The sequence below is a fragment of the Lampris incognitus genome, chromosome 2, assembly GCF_029633865.1.
Source record: "Lampris incognitus isolate fLamInc1 chromosome 2, fLamInc1.hap2, whole genome shotgun sequence".
In the NCBI taxonomy this organism is placed as follows: domain Eukaryota; kingdom Metazoa; phylum Chordata; class Actinopteri; order Lampriformes; family Lampridae; genus Lampris; species Lampris incognitus.
The window spans coordinates 26,890,171-26,909,904 of record NC_079212.1 but is presented as its reverse complement, the minus strand read 5'-3'; the positions used below and the strand labels follow the sequence as shown (position 1 = coordinate 26,909,904).

At 43.3% G+C, this 19,734-nt stretch overlaps 2 protein-coding genes across 2 annotated transcripts; one reads left to right on the top strand and one right to left on the bottom strand.

Annotated features, from left to right (window-relative positions):
* Positions 1 to 3: 3 nt before the first annotated feature.
* Positions 4 to 13,235, top strand: eps8l3b (EPS8-like 3b). The gene is made up of 20 exons (XM_056274809.1): positions 4 to 235; positions 1,236 to 1,327; positions 2,141 to 2,256; positions 2,361 to 2,425; positions 2,557 to 2,715; positions 3,358 to 3,507; positions 3,793 to 3,878; positions 4,986 to 5,125; positions 6,202 to 6,329; positions 6,539 to 6,668; positions 9,374 to 9,444; positions 9,683 to 9,757; positions 10,036 to 10,181; positions 10,916 to 11,120; positions 11,412 to 11,452; positions 11,562 to 11,655; positions 12,063 to 12,179; positions 12,295 to 12,380; positions 12,496 to 12,628; positions 12,736 to 13,235. Exons 2-20 carry the CDS (start codon positions 1,290 to 1,292, stop codon positions 12,766 to 12,768), a joined length of 2,013 nt encoding a protein of 670 aa, XP_056130784.1. The 5' UTR covers positions 4 to 235; positions 1,236 to 1,289; the 3' UTR covers positions 12,769 to 13,235.
* Positions 13,236 to 14,936: 1,701 nt separating this feature from the next.
* Positions 14,937 to 18,994, bottom strand: LOC130107457 (glutathione S-transferase Mu 4-like). Its single transcript, XM_056274078.1, has 8 exons — positions 18,872 to 18,994; positions 17,796 to 17,871; positions 17,642 to 17,706; positions 17,476 to 17,557; positions 16,810 to 16,907; positions 16,632 to 16,727; positions 16,432 to 16,542; positions 14,937 to 15,411 (listed from the first exon to the last, which is right to left on the bottom strand). Exons 1-8 carry the CDS (start codon positions 18,905 to 18,907, stop codon positions 15,316 to 15,318), a joined length of 660 nt encoding a protein of 219 aa, XP_056130053.1. The 5' UTR covers positions 18,908 to 18,994; the 3' UTR covers positions 14,937 to 15,315.
* Positions 18,995 to 19,734: the final 740 nt, after the last annotated feature.

Sequence of the window (19,734 nt, the reverse complement as noted above, 5' to 3'; positions counted from 1 at the left end):
GTCGTCACTCTTGTGGATCCACCGCCCTTTGATCGTGGTGCCTCCATGCAGGACATCCGGGGATTTTGTCATTGAGCTGTGTGGAAGGGATCAAGGCTCTACTGTTTTCCAGTAGAATATCTCCATGACTGAACGCATCGCTGGCATCGGAGCAGGGCAGACACTGAAATACTGACTGGATTAACGAAGCACGTGATGCGGACATTGTCTGGATTATAAAGTATAGTTGTGGGAGGTAGGTCGGGCTAGTGTTATGTCCTACTGACTGTTGATGAACTAATGCTCCCTTTACACCTGGCAGCCGTAAAAGTTAAACCTTGATTGTAAATTCAGTCACACAATGGGCATAAATGTGATTATAACCTGCAACCGACCTGCACTGTGGGAAAACGGAGCTGCCCTGAGCACAATTTCAGAGTTACGCTTTAATTTTTCTTTGGATGTTAAGAGTCAGCTAAAGTGCAATTTAACAAGACTCTGTCAGTCTTGTAAACATGTTAAACCATTTTCTTGGTTCATTTGGAACAAGTAGGACGTCCGGGTGGCGTGGCGGTCTATTCCGTTGCCTACCAACACGAGGATCGCTAGTTCGAATCCCCTTGTTACCTCCGGCTTGGTGGCTGTGTCTGCTGGTGGGAAGCCGGATGTGGAGATGTGTCCTGGTCGCTGCACTAGCGCCTCCTCTGGTCGGTCGAGGCACCTGTTGGGGGTGGGGTGGGGAACTGGGAGGAATAGCGTGATCCCACGCGCTACGTGAGACTCCTCACGGTCAGGTGAAAAGAAGCGGCTGGCGACTCCACATGAATGGAGGAGGCATGCGGTAGTCTGTAGCCCCTCCCCGGCTCAGCAGAGGGGGTGGAGCAGCGACCGGGGCGGCTCAGTATGGGGTAATTGGCCAAGTACAACTGGGGGGGGGGTTGGAACAAATATCCTTTCCATTATTCTTGAATTCTTAAATATTCTTAATGCTCTAATACTGAAGCCTATAGTTACTTTGGGTATGCACTGCATTTACATGGTTATTCAGCTGTCAAAATATATACAATTGTTTAAGAAACTTTTCTTTTTATTAACTGTGTTGTTTAACAGTATGGCGCTTAAGAATCAGCACATGGCCAAATTCGTAGACGAGAGAAGAAATATGTCACATCGTCTTAATTTCTGTCTTTGGCTTTGGGTTTGTGTGGAGTGGTTTCCAAGTCATTCTTACCCATCCTGACAATTGATTCTTCTAGGTGTACAAGTTTACAGAGCATCCGTACCACTGCAAATTACGCAAAGAAGAGAAAATGTATGGACACTCAGGACCATTTTCCTACTCACCAAGGTCAGTATCAATGTCTGATTGGGCTTGGCAATAATTCAACATGATCATAGATATAAAACTTCGTTAAATGAAACACTCAACAGTAGGGGAAGTGCTCAACAAATAAGGAGCAAAATACTTGAATCACTGGATTATTTTGCTCCATTTTATATATATATATATGTATATTTAAATATAATCTTTCACTGAAATTGTTTTGGCATGAAATTGGATATTGTCATGTTTACTTACCCAGTTTTGTTGTCTACAGTAATGATAACAACAATCTGTCACCTAATATTTCTCAGAAAATAAGGTCTGAAATATGACGATGGGGTAGTATTATTTAAAAGCTAGTTTTGGTTTGACGTTATAATTTACACCACCAAACTTCAACTTGATGAACTTCAGTTGGATTCTTGATTATGGTATTTTTGCATATGTAAGTAGATTTCGTGATATGTATTGAGACTGTGTAATATTTGCTGTGATAAACTTGATAATGTTGTCCAAATCGCCCAGAGCTAACAACGACGTGGCTTTTTTTTTGCTTGTCAGGTGATGATAAATTGGTAAAGCCTTTAAATGCGAAGTGGGCGCTGACTTTGGACTCTTGCAACATTCCATATGTCTAACATCACATCTAACTGCTCACACCCTTTTTATGATGTAAACTGCAACTGTAGTAATTACACAGCTTGTTGCAGTTTAACTATCCAACCTTTAGGCTTTATCTTCGCATCACCGAGTAACTGATGACGATGGCTGGTTTTATTGAAATGCAATGTGCCTCAGTTGTCCTGCTTGATAAATCACCTGTTCATCATGTTTAAGGGGATTTTTTCAAGAGGACCTTCCCCAGCAGAGGCAAGGTTTCCAACAAGATGACTTCAAGAGTTCCCTGTTGCAAAGAAATGGCATGGCCAGGCCCAGTGGCAAATCCATATACAGTATGTTAAGGTGTTAACACTCTCATCCCATTGATTTCCTCCTTTCTGCTTAAAAATGAAAAATATTTCTTACTGTTGTGGCCGAATATGTTTGATTATGTCAGCACAGAGAAAGGAGTACTCAGAAACACTGAGCACGCAACCTGACAACTTTCAGTACAGAGTGGAGGTAAGTGTTACCGTCTCTAACACTCAAGAAATGAATGTGAAATGTGTGCCAGGATTGGTGGACATAGATCACAATAGCCCAACCTCCAGATCTCCAGCCATCCTCTGACTGTCTCCACACTGACCCCATAGCACCTGTTGAGCATTGAGCTGGATGGCCAGGAAGTACGGGGCCTGGATGACTGTGTGGCCAAGCTCAAGAGGTTGGACGCTAAAAGCCGTCTGTGGCCTCAGGAGATGATCCTGGAGGTTCAGGGCAGATATCTACAGCTTAGCGACATTGAGACCAAGGTATAAAGTGATTTTTTTTCAGTGAACTACTTCTGGGCACACAGCCTATACTTATATTAACCATAAATGTACACCTTACTGAAGCTTAAGATAACTAAGATTTAAAATCATTGCCTACCTCAGATCTTATACACAGGAGTCCCCAACTGAAGGTTTCACTCGTAATATTGGACAGGAGCATCGGAGTGTGGTAGCAGTCTATTCCGTTGCCTACCAACATGGGGTTCCAATCCCCGTGTTACCTCCAGCTTAGTCGGGCGTCCCTATAGACACAATTGGCTGTGTCTGTGGGTGGGAAGCCAGATGTGGTTATGTGTCCTGGTCACTGCACTAGCACTTCCTCTGGTCAGCCGGGGCGCTTGTTCGGGGGGGAGGGGGAACTGGAGGGAATAGCGTGATCCTCCCCATGCTATGTCCCCCTGGAGAAATTCTTCAGGTGAAAAGAAGCGGCTGGCGACTTCACATGTATCGGAGGAGACATGTGGTAGTCTGCAACCCTCCCCGGATTGACAGAGGGGGTGGAGCAGCGACCGGGACAGCTTGGAAGAGTGGGGTAATTGGCCGGATACAATTCGGGAGGAAAAAGGGGTAAGCAATGCTGTGAACCTGTTGTTGTCATCCTCTTCCTTATGTTCCCTACAGGCAGAACTGGAGTCACTTCCTCTGGATAGCATCCTGCAAACAAAGGCTGTGCTGGACAGCTGTGTGTACAACTCTCTGCTGACAATCACTGTGCAGGAACGCAGCAAGCGCATCCCTCAGGTCTTCCTGTTCCAGTGTGAGGAGGTTGGGGTGAGTCAGTTTACACTAATGCCTGTGACCTCCACAGGTCTTCCTGTTCCAGTGTAAGGAGGTTGGGGTGTGTCAGTTTACAGTAATGCCTGTGACCTCCTGAATTGCACATCTTCCAAAGAAACATGCGGAGTATCACCATATTAATACATTGCAGTGCGTATTACATTTTCTGAAAACCCTGGGCGTCCTCTTGAAACCATGTTTGTATTTCGTAACTTCATGACGCAGTTGTATTCTGGTGGGATACTGGATTTAGTGTCTAAAGCGATCCTGTTTCACCAGGCAGACCACATCAGGCATGATTTGGACAAAGCAGTCCAACACAAAGGAGCTGACGGGGAACCACCCAGAGAGCAGTCTGACATCAGGTACATTACAACCCATGAACGCACGAATGAACGAACACAGATTAACCAATGATGTCTTTTCCAGGGAAAGCATAAGCGTGAAAGCAGAGTCTAAGACGGTTAACATTTAACGGTTAACATCTGTGTCCCCCCTCCCTCCCCCACAGTCATGCCTCCCTACCCCCCCGCCCATCCACCAACCCCCCACCTACCCTCTAACCCCCCCTCCCCAATTAGTGCTGGTCACTCATTGACAGACACCAGAGCTGTCAACGAGAACCGAAATGGCACTTTGATTGACTGTTATGTTAACTGTTTGTGCTTTTTTTGTTCTGTTTTTATATATATTTTAGTGGTATTGTTTTTAGGGAATTTTTAGATATATATTTTTTATCTTCTGTGTTGCACTGCTGTGGGCTGGGAGAAGCGGCATTTCGGGATTTTTTTTTTTATGTACACAGGCACATAATGAAATGACACTAAACTAAATCTTGTTATCTTGAAATTTAGACATCAGTTTAACACAAAACATGATATTCATGAGGTACATGAAGAGGTGTTTATGCATGAAGATAGAAACAGAAAAACAGGATCTGTGCATGGTAACGCTCAAATGGGAAGTTGTCTTACAAAACTGCTGAGTCAACAATTACACAATGGAAGCATCACACACACACACACACACACACACACACACACACACACACACACACACACACACACACACACACACACACACACACACACACACACACACACACACACACACCAATACACTACATCAGTTTTTCTGTATACGTGTTTGTTGTCCATCTTGCACCATTACTTAAGTTAAGTAGAGAAGAGTTAAAAACAAACAACTTTGACCAAAGTTTGCAAAGTCAGAAATGTAGGAAGATGCCAGCCAAAGCAGTGCTTTAAAAACAAACGATAAAACATTGCAGCCAATTATAAAACTAGGAGCCAGTGGAGAGAGGTCGACACATGAACGGTTGTGTCCGTCTTGTGCATTTGAGACAAGGTTGAATGATTGACCCCTGTGTACAGGGACTTATGATAGTTACAATAGCTGGTCCATATGTGTGTTTTATGGATTGATGCATATTTTTTCTCCTCTACTTTTACCAGGAGTAATCTGGAGCACATCATAGGGCAGCACATTCCAGGAAGTTTCTGGCAGTCTGGGTCTCATCCTGTGCAGCGGGAGTGGACCCCTCCTCCGCCACCACCAGATCAGCCGGCCCCACGGTGGAACATCAGAAACTCAGGTATGTATTGGGCTCTTATCAGTGCAGGATAAGCCTTGAAATCTATTACTACTACTATTTTCGGCTGCTCCCGTTAGGGGTCGCCACAGCGGATCATCCGTTTCCATTTCTTCCTGTCCTCTGCATCTTCCTCTGTCACACCAGCCACCTGCATGTCCTCTCTCACCACATCCATAAACCTCCTCTTTGGTCTTCTTCTTTTCCTCTCCCCTGGCAGCTCCATATTCAGCATCCTCCTCCACACAAGTCCGGGCCATCTCAATCTTGCCTCTCTTGCTTTGTCTGCAACCCGTCCAACCTGAGCTGTCCCTCTAATATACTCGTTCCTAATTTTGTCCTTCTTCATCACTCCCAGTGAAAATCTTAGCATCTTAGGAAAAGCCTTGGAACAAAAGTTTTTAAATCTAGTCAAGTAAAGAAATGTGGCCTGGGGGCGTCCGGGTAGCGTAGCGGTCTATTCCATTGCCTACTATTGCCTCCAGCTTGGTCAGGCATCCCTACAGACACAATTGGTCGTGTCTGCGAGTGGGAAGCTGGATGTGGGTATGTGTCCTGGTCGCTGCACTATCACCTCCTCTGGTCAGTCGGGGCGCTTGTTCGGGGGTAGGGGGAACTGGGGGGAATAGCATGGTCCTCCCACGTGCTACGTGACCCTGGAAAAACTCCTTACTGTCAGGTGAAAAGAAGCGGCTGGCGACTCGGAGGAGACACGGTAGTCTCCAGGCCTCCCGGATTGGCAGAGGGGGTTGGAGCAGTGACCGGGATGGCTTGGTAGAGTGGGGTAACTGGCCAGATACAACTGAGGAGAAAAAGGGGGGGGTGTGGCCTGTCAGCTTCATTATAATCTCACAAAGCAGGTGACGGAGAGAAGGTCAAATCTTCTGTAGTGATCATTATTACAGTCACACACACTAACCTGCAGCTGAGATAAATAGAGAATTTAACCACAGCCCTGGCTGCTTCCTGAAAATTGAATTATCCAGCACACACATCAGAAAAATAAACGTGTTGGCATTTACCTAAGTTAAAATCATGTTGATATTTGTCTGCAAACTATTTTCTTCTGACACCCCTAGATAATATGGTTCTCCCACGGGTCCACACACACAAAGATGGAAGCATGTTCCGAAGAGGGTTTGATGGACTTCGGAATGGACTAGAAGATCCTCCTCCACATGATTATACAGAGATAGACAGGGACACGGTTAGCATCATCCCTTACACCGTTTTACTGTTTTGAGGTAGCGACCCGTATGTTAAATAAGCAACAACCGGAGGCCTTGTATAAACAGCACCCATCATCACAGATCATCGTCACTCCTATATAGCACTCAATTGTTTGGATTTATTATGGGTTTTTTTGGCCCACAGGAAATACATATTGTAATAGAGTGCTCATGTTTTTCTTCACAGGACATTTTAAACCATATTTTTAGTGACATAGAGACCTTCTTGGACAAAGTCTTCCTGGCTGCAGATGCATCTAAACCAAATGAAGCAAAAAGAAAGAAGAAAAAAAAGAAGAAAGAGTCAAAGAAAAATGGTGATTTAGGCATTAATTCATACATACCAGTGCCCATATTGGCATGTATTTGTGACTGTCTGTATACACTGATCAGCCAAAACATTAAAACCACCTGAGGCCACTGCCATCAGGGAATACCGTTGCCATGAAATGGTGTACTTGGTCTGCAACAAATTTTAGGTAGGTGGTACGTGTCAAAGTAACATCCACATGAATCATAGGACACAAGGTTTCCCAGCAGAACATTGCCCAGAGCATCACACTGCCTCCACCAGCTTGCCTTCTCCCCATAGTGCATTCTAGTGCCCATCTCTTCCCCAGGTAAACAACACACATGCACCCAGCTGTCCACATGATGTAAAAAACACTTGATTCATCAGACCAGGCCACCTTCTTTCACTGCTCCATAGTCCAGTTCTGAAGCTCACGTGGCCATTGTAGGTGCTTTTGGTGGTGGACAGGGGTCATCATGGGCACTCTGACTGGTCTGTGGCTACGCAGCCCCATACACAGCAAGCTGTGATGCACTGTGTGTTCTGACACCTGGCTATCATAGCCAGCATTAACTTTTTCAGCAGTTTGAACTCCAGTAGTTCTTCTGTGGGATCGGACCAGATTTGCTAGCCTTTGCTCACCACATGCACAAATGAGCCTTGGGCGCCCATGATCCTGTCGCCAGTTCACCAGTTGTCCCTCCTTGGACAATTTTTGGTAGGTACTGACCACTGCATACCATGAACACCCCACAAGACCTGCTGTTTTGGAGATGCTCTGACCCAGTTGTCTAGCCATCACAATTTGGCACTTGTCAAAGTGGCTCAGATCCTTACACTTGCTTCCAACATATCAACTTTAAGAACTGACTGTTTGCTTGCTGCCTAATATATCCCACCCCTTGGCAGGTGCCATTGTAATGATATAACCAATGTTATTCACTTACCTGTCAGTGGTTTTAATGGTTTGGCTGAACGGTGTACAGTCCCTACAATGAATTGTCAACTTGCTCAGTGTCTCTTGAGTCTGCCCCTCACAACCCTGAAAGAGAGTTAGTAGGTAAAGAAAATGAGTGAATATTTGTTGGTGTTGCAGTTTTAATAAATATACTGCTCAAAAAAATAAAGGGAACACCTAAAAACACAATATAGACCTCGATGAATGAAATATTTCAGCTGAAAATCTTTATTTATTAGACAGAGGAATGTGTTTAGAGCAAAATAACCTAAGAATGATCAATGGAAATCAAAATCATTAGCCCATTAAGGTCTGGATTCAGAATCATACTCAAAATCAAAGTGGAAAATGAGAACATAGGCTGATCCAACTTCTGTGGAAATTCTTCAAGATGATTCAAAATGAGGCTCAGTAGTGTGTGTGGCCTCCACGTGCCTGTATGCACTCCCTACAACGTCTGGGCATGCTCCTGATGAGACGACGGATGGTCTCCTGAGGGATCTCCTCCCAGACCTGGATCAGGGCATCGGTCAACTCCTGGACAGTCTGTGGTGCGACATCGCGTTGGCGGATGGTACGAGACATGATGTCCCAGAGGTGCTCGATTGGATTCAGGTCTGGGGAACGTGCAGGCCAGTCCATAGCATCAATGCCCTCGACATACAGGAACTGCTGACACACTCTGGCCACATGAGGACGAGCATTGTCATGCATGAGCAGGAACCCAGGGCCCACTGCACCAGCATATGGTCTGACAATGGGTCTGAGGATCTCATCCCGGTACCTAATGGCAGTCATGGTACCTCTGGCTAGCACGTAGAGGTCTGTGCGGCCCTCCAAGGATATGCCTCCCCAGACCATCACTGACCCACCGCCAAACCGGTCATGCTGGAGGATGTTGCAGGCAGCAGAACGTTCTCCACAGCGTCTCCAGACTCTCTCACGTCTGTCACATGTGTTCAGTGTGAACCTGCTCTCATCTGTGAAGAGCACAGGGCGCCAATGGCGAATCTGCCAACCAAGATGTTCTCTGGCAAAGGTCAATCGGGCTGCACGGTGTTGGGCTGTGAGCACAGGCCCCAATTGTGGACGTCGGGCCCTCATACCATCCTCATGCATTCTGTTTCTCACTGTTTGAGCAGAAACCTGCACATTAGTGGCCTGTTGAAGGTCGTTTTGTAGGGCTCCGGCAGTGCTCCTCCTGTTCCTCCTTGCACAAAGGACCAGATAGCAGTCCTGCTGTGGGGTTGTTGTCCTCCCGCGGCCCCCTCCACGTCTCCTGGTGTACTGGCCTGTCTCCTGGTACCTCCTCCATGCTCTGGACACTGTGCTGGGAGACACATCAATTCTTCTTGCCACAGCACGCATTGATGTGCCATCCTGGATGAGCTGCACTACCTGAGCAACTTCTGTAGGTTGCAGATACCGCCTCATGCCACCTCTAGTGGTGAGGGCACTAGCAAAATGAAAAACTAACCAAAAATTGGCCAGAAAAGATGAGGACAGGCAAATGGTCTGTGGCCACCACCTGCAAATCCATTCCTTTTATAGGGGTTGTCTTGCAAATTGTCTAATTTCCACCTGGTGGAAATTAGACAATTTACCAACAGGTGAAATTGATTCACAAATCAGTGTTGCTTCCTAACTGGACAGGTTGATATCTCAAAAGTGTGATTGACTTGGAGCTACATTGCATTGCTTATGTGTTCCCTTTATTATTTTGAGCAGTGTATATTTATTTTTATTTGCCCTGGTCCCTTTTGCTGCACCAGCTACCAGTCTGCCACCTTTGGAAGAATATGTCTCCTGTCTTCAGAAGTTCAAGTATGGCTTCAATCTTCTGGTATGTACTTTTGTAACCTACTATGAATAAACAACAAAACATTATATAAAAAAAGTCAAGATTAATAAAGTCAAAATAAAAATTTACTGTTTGCAGTGGATATTGACAAAGTGTTTTTTCTGCTGCATTGGTTTGCTGTGGAAATCATGGAGCTGATTAGACCAGAATGTGGTCTAGTGATTCTGTGGTGGTGTGATGCAGATCAGTTTTGTGGTAAATTACTTACTTGCTGTTCCAGGGAAAACTGAATGGGCAGCTGGCCAACCCCAGTGCTCAAGAATTTGTCCCCATCCTCTTCTTTTGCCTGGACTCGGTGAGTCTCTTTCGAGAGTCTGTCTGTGATATAGAAGCTAGTTCTTGTTTTCAGACAGCCTCTAGCATGTTGTTGTCTCCAGAATCCACTTCCTAAGGCTTATTTCATCTGTGTATGCAAACAGGTTAGATTTCTTGTATGTGTGTATTTGGTAATCAATAAAAGCTGAACTTGATGATCAGCTAAACTGATCATTTTCTTCAGCATAACATGGAAGACAATTCACTGTGGCTGAAGCAATGAGGAAAATTTCATTTCATTTCTCCGTCTTTCCTCAGATAGTATGTCAGTACCCTACCGACCTGCCCCCAACAGTCCTCAGCCCCATGCTGACACAGCCAGCCCTACTGCTGCTCAGTGAGGTGGTCAGTCCAGAGGAGGACAAGCTGTGGAGGTCTCTTGGAGACTCCTGGAACATCCCTAGGTAGAGTGGCCACAACTTATTGGATACAGTCCCTCTTCTGTTTGTACATTATTACTTTTTATGTGCATCTAAATCTTCCAAGGTATAGCCGAACTGTGTATACAGAATATTTGGTGATGTTAAAGACCCCCATGGCAGGCATCAGGGTGGCGTGGCGGTCTATTCCATTGCCTACCAACACGGGATCGGCGGTTCAAATCTCTGTATTACCTTCAGCTTGGTCGGGCATCCCTACAGAAACAATTGGCTGTGTCTGTGGGTGGGAAGCCAGATGTGGGTATGTGTCCGGGTCGCTGCACTGGCGCCTCCTCTGGTCGGTTGGGGTGCCTGTTCAGGGGGGAGGGGGGGAACTGGGGAGAATAGCGTGATCCTCCCACATGCTTTGTCTCCCTGGTGAAACTCCTCACTGTCAGGTGAAAAGAAGCAGCTGGCGACTCCACATGTGTCAGAGGAGGCATGTGGTAGTCTGCAGCCATCCCTGGATCAGCACAGAGGGTGGAGCAGCGACCGGGACGGCTCGGAAGAGTGGGGTAATTGGCAAAATGCAATTGGGGAGAAAAAGGGGGGGGGATCCAAAAAAATAAAAAAGACCTCCATGGTTGATGAATATCGAAAATAGACTGGGTGATTTGAACTGAAGCACTAGTGAAGGCTAAAGTATAAATTCGGGCTGGTTTCTTCACCCATGATACGTTTGTTTCTTACTTGAGTGACACTTTCCTGCCCTTTCATAGGTCTAAGTGGCCGGATGGTGATATGATCCCACCTTATATCCCAGAATTTTATGGTGGTTGGCATCTGCCCCTCATACCCTCCCCGTCCCCTTATCGGAACAGTCCAGTCAGCTGGAGCAACAGCCCGCGCCTTTCACCTGGCCCTCAAAATGGACGGATGACTGACATCCAGAGCTACCCAAACAGAGACATGCAGCCTGAAGAGGTATAACTGCTTGTAAAGGTGTTCATTTCCTAGTAAAGAATACCAATGACTATACCAAAGTGTGATAGAAATCATAGTAGAATTGAAATCTAAAGTGACAATGGATTGTTCATTCAAACAAGTCGCTATACTTTGCTTGAATTTCTGGAATCACTTCCTTAAATACTATGCTGGGAATAATGATTCTAAAGAAAAATTAAGCATGGAAAATTGCATATAAGGTATAATAATGCAAGACAGGTAATCTATCCCTTTTCACATATTGCATTTTATCTCTTCCATCTTCTACAGCCTGTGAGGTACAACCCATCTGGTTCTCTATCACCAACACGGTAGGCTCTGTGATAAGCACTTATTCCACATGCCTCAAAATTAGACCCTGTTTTACTTTGACTCAATGCCATTTGCATTGCCGTTGCAATTCGTGTGTTTCCATTTCAGTCACAGGGAGGCACCCCAGAGCATGCGTGTCATTTATGACTTCATGGCCAGGAATCACCAGGAGCTGAGTGTTATGAAGGGGGAGGTGGTTCAGGTGAGAAAGGGAAATAAGTTATGATGCAAAAACATGCACAGACCTATATTTAATTTTCATGGTGTGATCATCTAGCCTCAAAACATACTGGTGAAAAAATACTGGTCAACAGTATTATCCCGATCTTCGACCAATTTGGCAGTAGTAACCTCCAGAAGTAACGTGTGTTGTTAGGAAGCAGGTGTTTTTAAAGAGGTCCTATTCTAATAAACTGATTTTCTGTTGCCCTTCCATAAGTGGGCACAGCAGCACTTCATCTCAGAGAGGGGAACACTTTTTTGCCATAGTTTCTGTATTTAAAAATCACGTGATTTTACAAGCCGTTTTGTTATTGCACTGTTGGTGATATCATAACAGTTGAAAGGTCCAAAAGCACTTTTGAATTGTATTTGTGTGTATTTTCACAGGTGCTAAACCAGTCCAGGCAATGGTGGCTTGTTCGTAATGTCCGTAACGAGGAAGGTCATGTTCCTCAGAATGTTCTGGAGCCCTTAAATGGGGCTGAGCACATGGTGGACCACCAGGTGAGTTAAGGCACAGTTAGCTCCACCGAATAGATGCAGTCAAAGGCTGTTTGTATATAAATGGATTCCTCTTTTTGCACTGATATAATTTCCCTTTGGACCCGCCTTATATCAGGAGATACGTGCCCAGCCACCTCTCGACATGAGGTCCACATCTGCAGATGTTAAAGCTTGGCTGGAATTCAAAGGTTTCTCAAAAATGTAAGCCTGATGATCCAGCGGGTGGGGCCCGGGGATGTGAGGATTTTTTTTCACTAATGGCTCATTGAATAAATCATATAGTGGTGTACAAGTTCTTATGCCTTGACTCATACAGAACCGTGCGCAGCCTGGGAGTGCTGAATGGAAAGCTTCTACTGGGGATGACCAGGGATGACATGAAAATGGTTTGTCCAGAGGAAGGAGCCAAGGTCTTCTTCCAGCTTCAGGCCATCAAGTCAGCCATTGCAGTGAGTAAAGTTCCCCATACACATGTGCATGCTATCGTGCATGCACGCTCCCTGCAATAGCAGTGTCGCCCATTGTAATGTCCATATTTCTGTCCCATTCTCCACAGCTTGCCAGTGAACCAGGGTATGGCCATTACTAATGATCTGACTCGAGTTAATCACATTGTTTGCTATTTTCGTCTTGATTATTTTCCATCATTCCATTACAGTATTTCAATCAGTCAACATCTGTAACACTCTGTGACAAATGTATCCTTTTCTGACATGTCAACCAGCAAATAGTGTTTTCTCGATTCATAGGGATGAAGTACTCTCTGTCAGTTGAACTTGTACACACATGGAGTACATGAAGGGTAACAATAATTTTGGGTTGATCAGAAATAATTTGCACGGCTAAAGATGTCTTTTACTGTTCACTATACTTGTAGTTATTTCCAGTCAATGGTTTACCTGTCTTTTTTTTGTGGCTTTTATGAATGGTGTATAATGATATTAAATGTAATCTGCAAAGATCCGTTTTCCTCTCTTAATGACCTGTTCCTATTCATGCCTTATGTATTATTAATGTTATCCAGAGATACATAGAAAATAAAGCATATTCTTTCTCTTCCACTATATCAATCATTTTAGTTGATTGTCTCAAATTCTGGGTTGACATCAAGGATACAATACGAAATATGTTCAATTTATGCCTCTAACATCTAGAATTAAAGATGCCACAATTTATTTTTTATAAGGGAGACTTATAATTGGTTTTCGGTTTCTTCTAAATGGAGGGATGCTTACAGGCCAGTCTATGAGACAATAAACATTGGCAAAAAGCCCCTCAAATCACTCAGGGGTGTGCAACACGGTGGCGGTCCATTGAGCCCGCAGTTGACCGCATTTTGAACCAGTGGGATGAGTTGAAGATGCACTTTGACCTTACAAAGTCTTCTGAGCATTGCTACATGGCAGAGACACTTAATGCAATGTACAAGTGACCCTCAAACTATACTGTTCCTAACACCCCCCCCCCCCGTTTTTCTCCCCAATTACCCTCCTCTTCCGAGCCGTCCCGGTCGCAGCTCCACCCTTTCTGCCGATCCGGGGAGGGCTGCAGACTACCACATGCCTCCTCCCATACACGTGGAGGCGCCAGCCGCTTCTTTTCACCTGACAGTGAGGAGTTTCACCAGGAGGACGTAGCGTGTGAGGGGCTCACGCTATTCCCCCCAGTTCCCCCTTCCCTCTGAACAGGCGCCCCAACCGACCAGAGGAGGCGCTAGTGCAGCGACCAGGATACATACCCACCCGCAGACACGGCCAATTGTGTCTGTAGAGACACAACCCTGAATTTAATGGGAATAGCATTATTTCTCCTGAAAACCCCTCTGGTTTGCATCATATTGAAGTTGTACTGGTGGCTTATGCAAAGCAGGCTGCCAGAAACTTGGTAGACATGTTCATTGCTAAATTAGGCTTTCATTTATAGGAAAGAAATAGGTGCATATAGACAGTGGTTTCCACCCTCTACTTATATTTCCCCACATTTAGATTTACATTAGCTGTTCAATATGCTGACGCTGATTTTATCTAATCCAAACAGAACAGTTACAGTGGAATAGTTCTGGCATCTCTTCACTGGTTAGGGTAGACTTGAGGTAATTTTCACAAAATAGTTCTGGTGCCAAGCCATGTTTGTTTTTGTCTTCATATTAACCAGTGCAAAGCTTTAGGTTCTCCATCAGGCCCCTTCAGCCTGGTCCAAAGCTCAGGATCATGAAGGTGGCTGATCTTTTGCCATCAGGCTCCCTATACAGTCTGGATCAACCTGTCTAAGGAGCTAAGGCTAGCAGGATAAATGTCTTTTTAACCACGTTATTTTACAGACATGCCAGTGTAAGTCTAATATGTTATTCATGAAAACTATAGGAAGAAAGATTGACTCATAACCAGAGGGTCTAAAGTTCAGTCCCTGAGATTCAGCAGGTTTGCTGACAACCACATGCCCTCAGTGAGTAATAATTCAACCTTTAACTGCATAGTCATCGCAATATACGCTTGATAAGAGTTTAAGATTGTTAACAAAGTGGGAATTCTTTTAAAAATAACCTCTGAACTGTTGCCACATTTTGGTTTCTCCTCTGTGCATAGGATGTGAAAATTAATTAGATTTTGAATAGAATTTAACCTGAAAACTTTCACAAATGAAAGCAAAAAAATAGATCACTGCATAGAATAGAGACTGTCTGATTTTGCTAAAAATCAAATTGTGCTATCAAATTGTACATATATGTTCATGACAAGAATCATACACTTGTCAGGGCATTGTCAGGGTCTTTATTCAAAGTCAAGTCCAATACAAATACATTTTTCATAATTTTTACAACATCATTAGTAAGGAAATCCATCATTCTATTTGAAAAAAAAAAGAATGTGATGATGCAAACTGCATGTTTTATTGTTTGTTTGGTTTTTTTTTTTACACAGAAGCTAGTAAATCCAAAAAATTTCTTGAAATTGTGTGTATATCCTGTGGACAAAGGGTAAGAGATATACAGTACCTATACATCTTGCCTGTTACCATTTATTCTGGATATAAACAGTGCACAAGTTAACTAACATTATTCACCAATACGAATAACAGGGCTCCAATTTTATTATTCAGTAGCCATCTACTGTACCAAGGATGGAACCACTGCTTTTTACTCTTTCTTGTTTCCCCACTTGGCCATCTTGTTATTGACAGGAGTCTTCATGAATCTGCTTGACTTCATGTAGGCAGAAATCTTCTCTTGAGCCTATTTGAGAAAAGAAATATAAAACAAGCATTTTTCACATATCCAGATAGTTAAAGCTGCAGGTTTGTTTTTTTTTTTTTTTAACAATAATGATAATAAATTTTATTTCTGGGCGCCTGTCAGAGCACTCAACACAGTAAAAGAACAAAGTAAAAGAACCTTACAGAACACAGTAAAAAAAAAGCAGCACTGTATCAGACAGCATAAAATCAAAACAAAGCAGGGCAGACAATAAAAAGTTAATACAACAGATAAGTATAAAATCATCATCATTTTGGGGCATCCCCCCCCCCTTTTCTCCCCAATTGTATCCGGCCAATTACCCAACTCTTCCGAGCCATCCTGGTTGCTGCTCCCCCCCTCTGCTGATCCAGGGAGGGCTGCAGACTACCACATGCCTCCTCCAATACATGTGGAGTCGCCAGCCGCTTCTTTTCACCTGACAGTGAGGAGTTTGGCCAGGGGGACGTCATAGCGCGTGGGAGGATCACGGTATTCCCCCCAGTCCCCTCCCCGCCCCCGAACAGGTGCCCCAATCGACCAGAGGAGGCACTAGTGCAGCAACCAGGACACATACACACATCCGTCTTCCCACCAGCAGACACGGCCAATTGTGTCTGTAGGGACGGACGCCTGACCCATCCGGAGATAACACGGAGATTTGAACTGCCAATCCCCATATTGGTAGGCAACAGAATAAACCGCTATGCTACCCGAATGCCCCCGCAGGGGTTATTTGGACACCATAATGGTATTCATTCAGACAAGGTAGGGTGGGGTTTAGTGTGACAAATTTGGAAACGTGGTACATTTTGTGTATGTTCTACCAGGAAAATTCTGTACAATATCACATTACAAAGTGCTTTGAATCATTAGTGCCAATCAACAATTTTTTAGCTTGAATGCAACCTTGGTCCAGCAGGTCCTATTTTCTACAACTGCAAGCTGGGCAATAAGGGAAGGTCACAACATCATCTCCCCTATGTGATTTGATTATCAATTGCCATGAGCAGGTCTGACCTCAAAATGATCCAAAAGATCTTTGAGGTTCTTTAAGTCGTCCAGGCACTTGGGCTCAAACATTCTGTGTTGGTCCAACAGCTCGTACATGAGGAAATCCACAAAAGTGATCTGATGGAAAACACATTCAAATGAGAAAAATTTCTATATGAAGGAAAAAGCATTTACATGCAGCCTTTCAGGAATGAGAAATTGAATACCTTGTCACCAGCAAACCACTTCCTATCTCCCAGGAACTCTGAGAACTGCTTCAGCAATCCTGGCAGCCTTTCCAAGTACCCTGACTTCATCTTGTCCTGTTGTAATGAATTTTTCACACTGGTTGAGATTTCAATGTGGCCAACGTTAACAATCACCTTTAACGAGACTGTTACTTACAAAGTCAGTGTAGCAAAGCATCACAAAACCATTGCGGAAGTCCATTGCTTGGTTCTCCAAGATGTCCACTCGCACTTTCTCGTCTTCTGTTTCTCCACCTGTGATCCAATGAAATCAAAATGGGTGATTTTTAGAGTAATCAAGATGGTAAATAATTATCAAAACCAGCAATGAGTACAATTGGGTATGTTTCTTTCACACTAAAAGATTATTATTCAAACTGCTCGACTGTTTGAGCACGCTACTAAACTTAGCACAAAAAGTAAGGAAATTTGTGTTTGGTAGATTATTTCTTTGTTGTAACAATGCTTCTTGGCAATAAATCTTATATCAGGCACCTGATTGTCAGCACCTGGGGTACTTTGGGTAGCTCAAAACAAGAGTCAACAGCAAAATAATCTGTTTGGCATTGGCAGAGAAGATTTGGCCAATTTTTCATGGGCGCAACCCACATACTCAGCTCTGCTGCTCATCCCACAAATGCATGTTCCTTACAAATGTGTTACCATTTAAAAGGGAAATAAACAGGCTTTCCAACAGTATAAGATTTATTGCCAAGAAGCATTGTTACAACAAAGAAATAATCTACCAAACACAAATTTCCTTACTTTTTGTACTAAGTATATAATTTCTCATAATGCAGTAGGAGTACTCTAGAGGACTTACAGAGGTTGTGCTTTCGAGCGATGTATCTCATTATGGCATTACTCTGCACTACCTTCCTGTCTCCATCCTCCAGATAAGGCAGCTAGGGTGAAATACCAGGTACCATTAGTCATTATGATCACCAGCCAACTTATTATTCTTATCAACTTAAGGAGAACTCTCTTACATTGGGGAAGTCCATCCCAAGTTTGTGTTTCTCATCGAACCAACAGCTCTTATCATAATTGGGAGCTGTGTGAGAGAAAGTTCATTGCATTGCACTTATATCAGCTCACTTGTAAATTTGTGACAATTCTTTAACGGTTAACAAGTTTAGGTACCTTCACCACAGACATAGAACTTGTCTTCATATTTGCTGCTGGTGTACTCCAATAGCAACCGGATAGGCTGAGCAAGCTGCATGAAGTAAAAGAGTGGAAATAAGGTCCAGATACATAGCAAATAATCTGCACACCAAAAATGTTGTGTGGGTGAGAAAGGAGGAAAATCTTAAAGTGGTTGAAAATCTCAAAGTTTACCGAAAGCTCAACCAATAAACTGGTGTTTTGCATTGCTGTGTTGCATGGAGCTTTTATTCTGACATATTGCAGTGCAAACCTATGACACAAATAGCTAGCTAACTTTAATCAGATCTTAGCTGACGGGGAAAATGGGTTTTAATTACTCTACTGCAGTTTCAAACTGGAATTCACATTTTGATCACGTTAACTGATATTAGTGTCCAAAGTGTACTGTAGCTTTCAAAAGCATGTAAAAATATATTTTTTAATTTAATATTTTTCATTTTTTTTAATCTTTAATAATCAACAAATATGCATTCTACGAGTGAATATTTAAATGAAATTTGAATTGTTGTTTTACCGTTTTCAATGTATGCATGCATGAATGGAGAATGAAAGTCCAATCAAAAGAATTTCACGAGTCCGCTAATCGCCTTCAGTCTGATATCAGCTTCTTATTACGCCTGCAGCTTCGCCTTTCCCATCCCAGATGGTACTGGAGACTCAGCGGGGACTCACGCTCGTACAAGACAAACCCAGGACAGATGGGCTCGATGTTTGAGTGGTGGAAATAAATCCTTGAAAGACGATGTTGGACCCCTCGGCCCATTGTAAATCAGCGTTCACCATTGTTGAACCACGTGTAATGCATTAAATCGGTGTTTCGACGTTGCCTAATCTCACATTTTCCGCAAAGATTGCCGACTCACGCAACTGTTGACACGATGTGCATAAACATAATTTATAATTTCAACGGAAAATAAATGCGACTCAGAAGTTAATAAATGACGTATTTTTAGCGATGAATGTAGGGGCTTTAACAGGGACGCCCAGCGGCGGTGGCCTTGCGATGCAAAACAGAAATATAACTCAGGTACGCAGCTGGCGGTTCTTACCCCACGAATGTCCCAGTAAACCAGTTTCATGGTCATTTTGAATAACTTCTATTCTCACGGCGTTGGAAGAAGGGCATAACTTTACTGCAACGACAGCCTTTGTAGCGGAGAGCAAAACTCAACAGCCAATCAAAAGAGAGGCAGCGGTGGGCGGGGCCGACAAATCAACTTTTTTTTAATTCAAGAGAATATAATTTTTTACAACAAACAAAAGAAACTGAGCGAGCATAATCACAACAAAAAATAAAATAAAAATAAAAGACAAGTGGTCAATCAGGAATTAAGGTACATAGATACTGAAAGACACGGGGCTTTTTGAGTTTTACATTTTACATATTTTTTATATAGTATTATCTCATTTTGATATGCAGCAAATATTGGAAAACATTTTAAAAAGCGACATTTGTGTATGAAAAATTTAGCCAAAATAATTAAATTATTATTCCCAAATTCTATTTTCTTGTCCTCCAATTGTAAACCAAATTTTATATTTTCATATGTTAGAATCTGAGTAATTTGATCATTGCAGGTTATCCAATTTTGAAAAGTATCCCAAAAGGCCCTAATTAAGCTACAAGTGAAAAAAAGATGTTCTATTGTTTCGTCTGCATTACAGAGAGTACAACTATTTAAATCTAAATCAAACCTTTGGTGTAAGAAGTCATTACACGGGTAGATCTCGTTCAACATTTTAAAGTGAACTTCTTTAGCCTTGGGTGGGATTGGAAAGGAAAGGTAACTGGTTCTTATCTTGATTATAAAATTTCTGGTGTATTCTTTGAACAAAAATTTCCTCTTCAATGGCGAAGAGGAACAAATTGAGGTGAGATTAGTCCTTAATAATTTATTATTGCATTTTTTAT

Excerpts from the sequence above, each read along its gene's own strand:
- eps8l3b (XM_056274809.1), top strand. The coding sequence starts at position 1,290 with ATGTATGGACACTCAGGACCATTTTCCTACTCACCAAG. Across the intron at positions 1,328-2,140 it reads CCATTTTCCTACTCACCAAG|GGGATTTTTTCAAGAGGACC; the intron begins GTCAGTATCAAT and ends ATCATGTTTAAG. Across the intron at positions 11,453-11,561 it reads GGTTCTCTATCACCAACACG|TCACAGGGAGGCACCCCAGA; the intron begins GTAGGCTCTGTG and ends TTTCCATTTCAG.
- LOC130107457 (XM_056274078.1), bottom strand. The coding sequence starts at position 18,907 with ATGACCATGAAACTGGTTTACTGGGACATTCGTGGG. Across the intron at positions 16,908-17,475 it reads CGCTCGAAAGCACAACCTCT|GTGGAGAAACAGAAGACGAG; the intron begins GTAAGTCCTCTA and ends ATTGGATCACAG. Across the intron at positions 16,728-16,809 it reads TGCTTTGCTACACTGACTTT|GACAAGATGAAGTCAGGGTA; the intron begins GTAAGTAACAGT and ends TCATTACAACAG.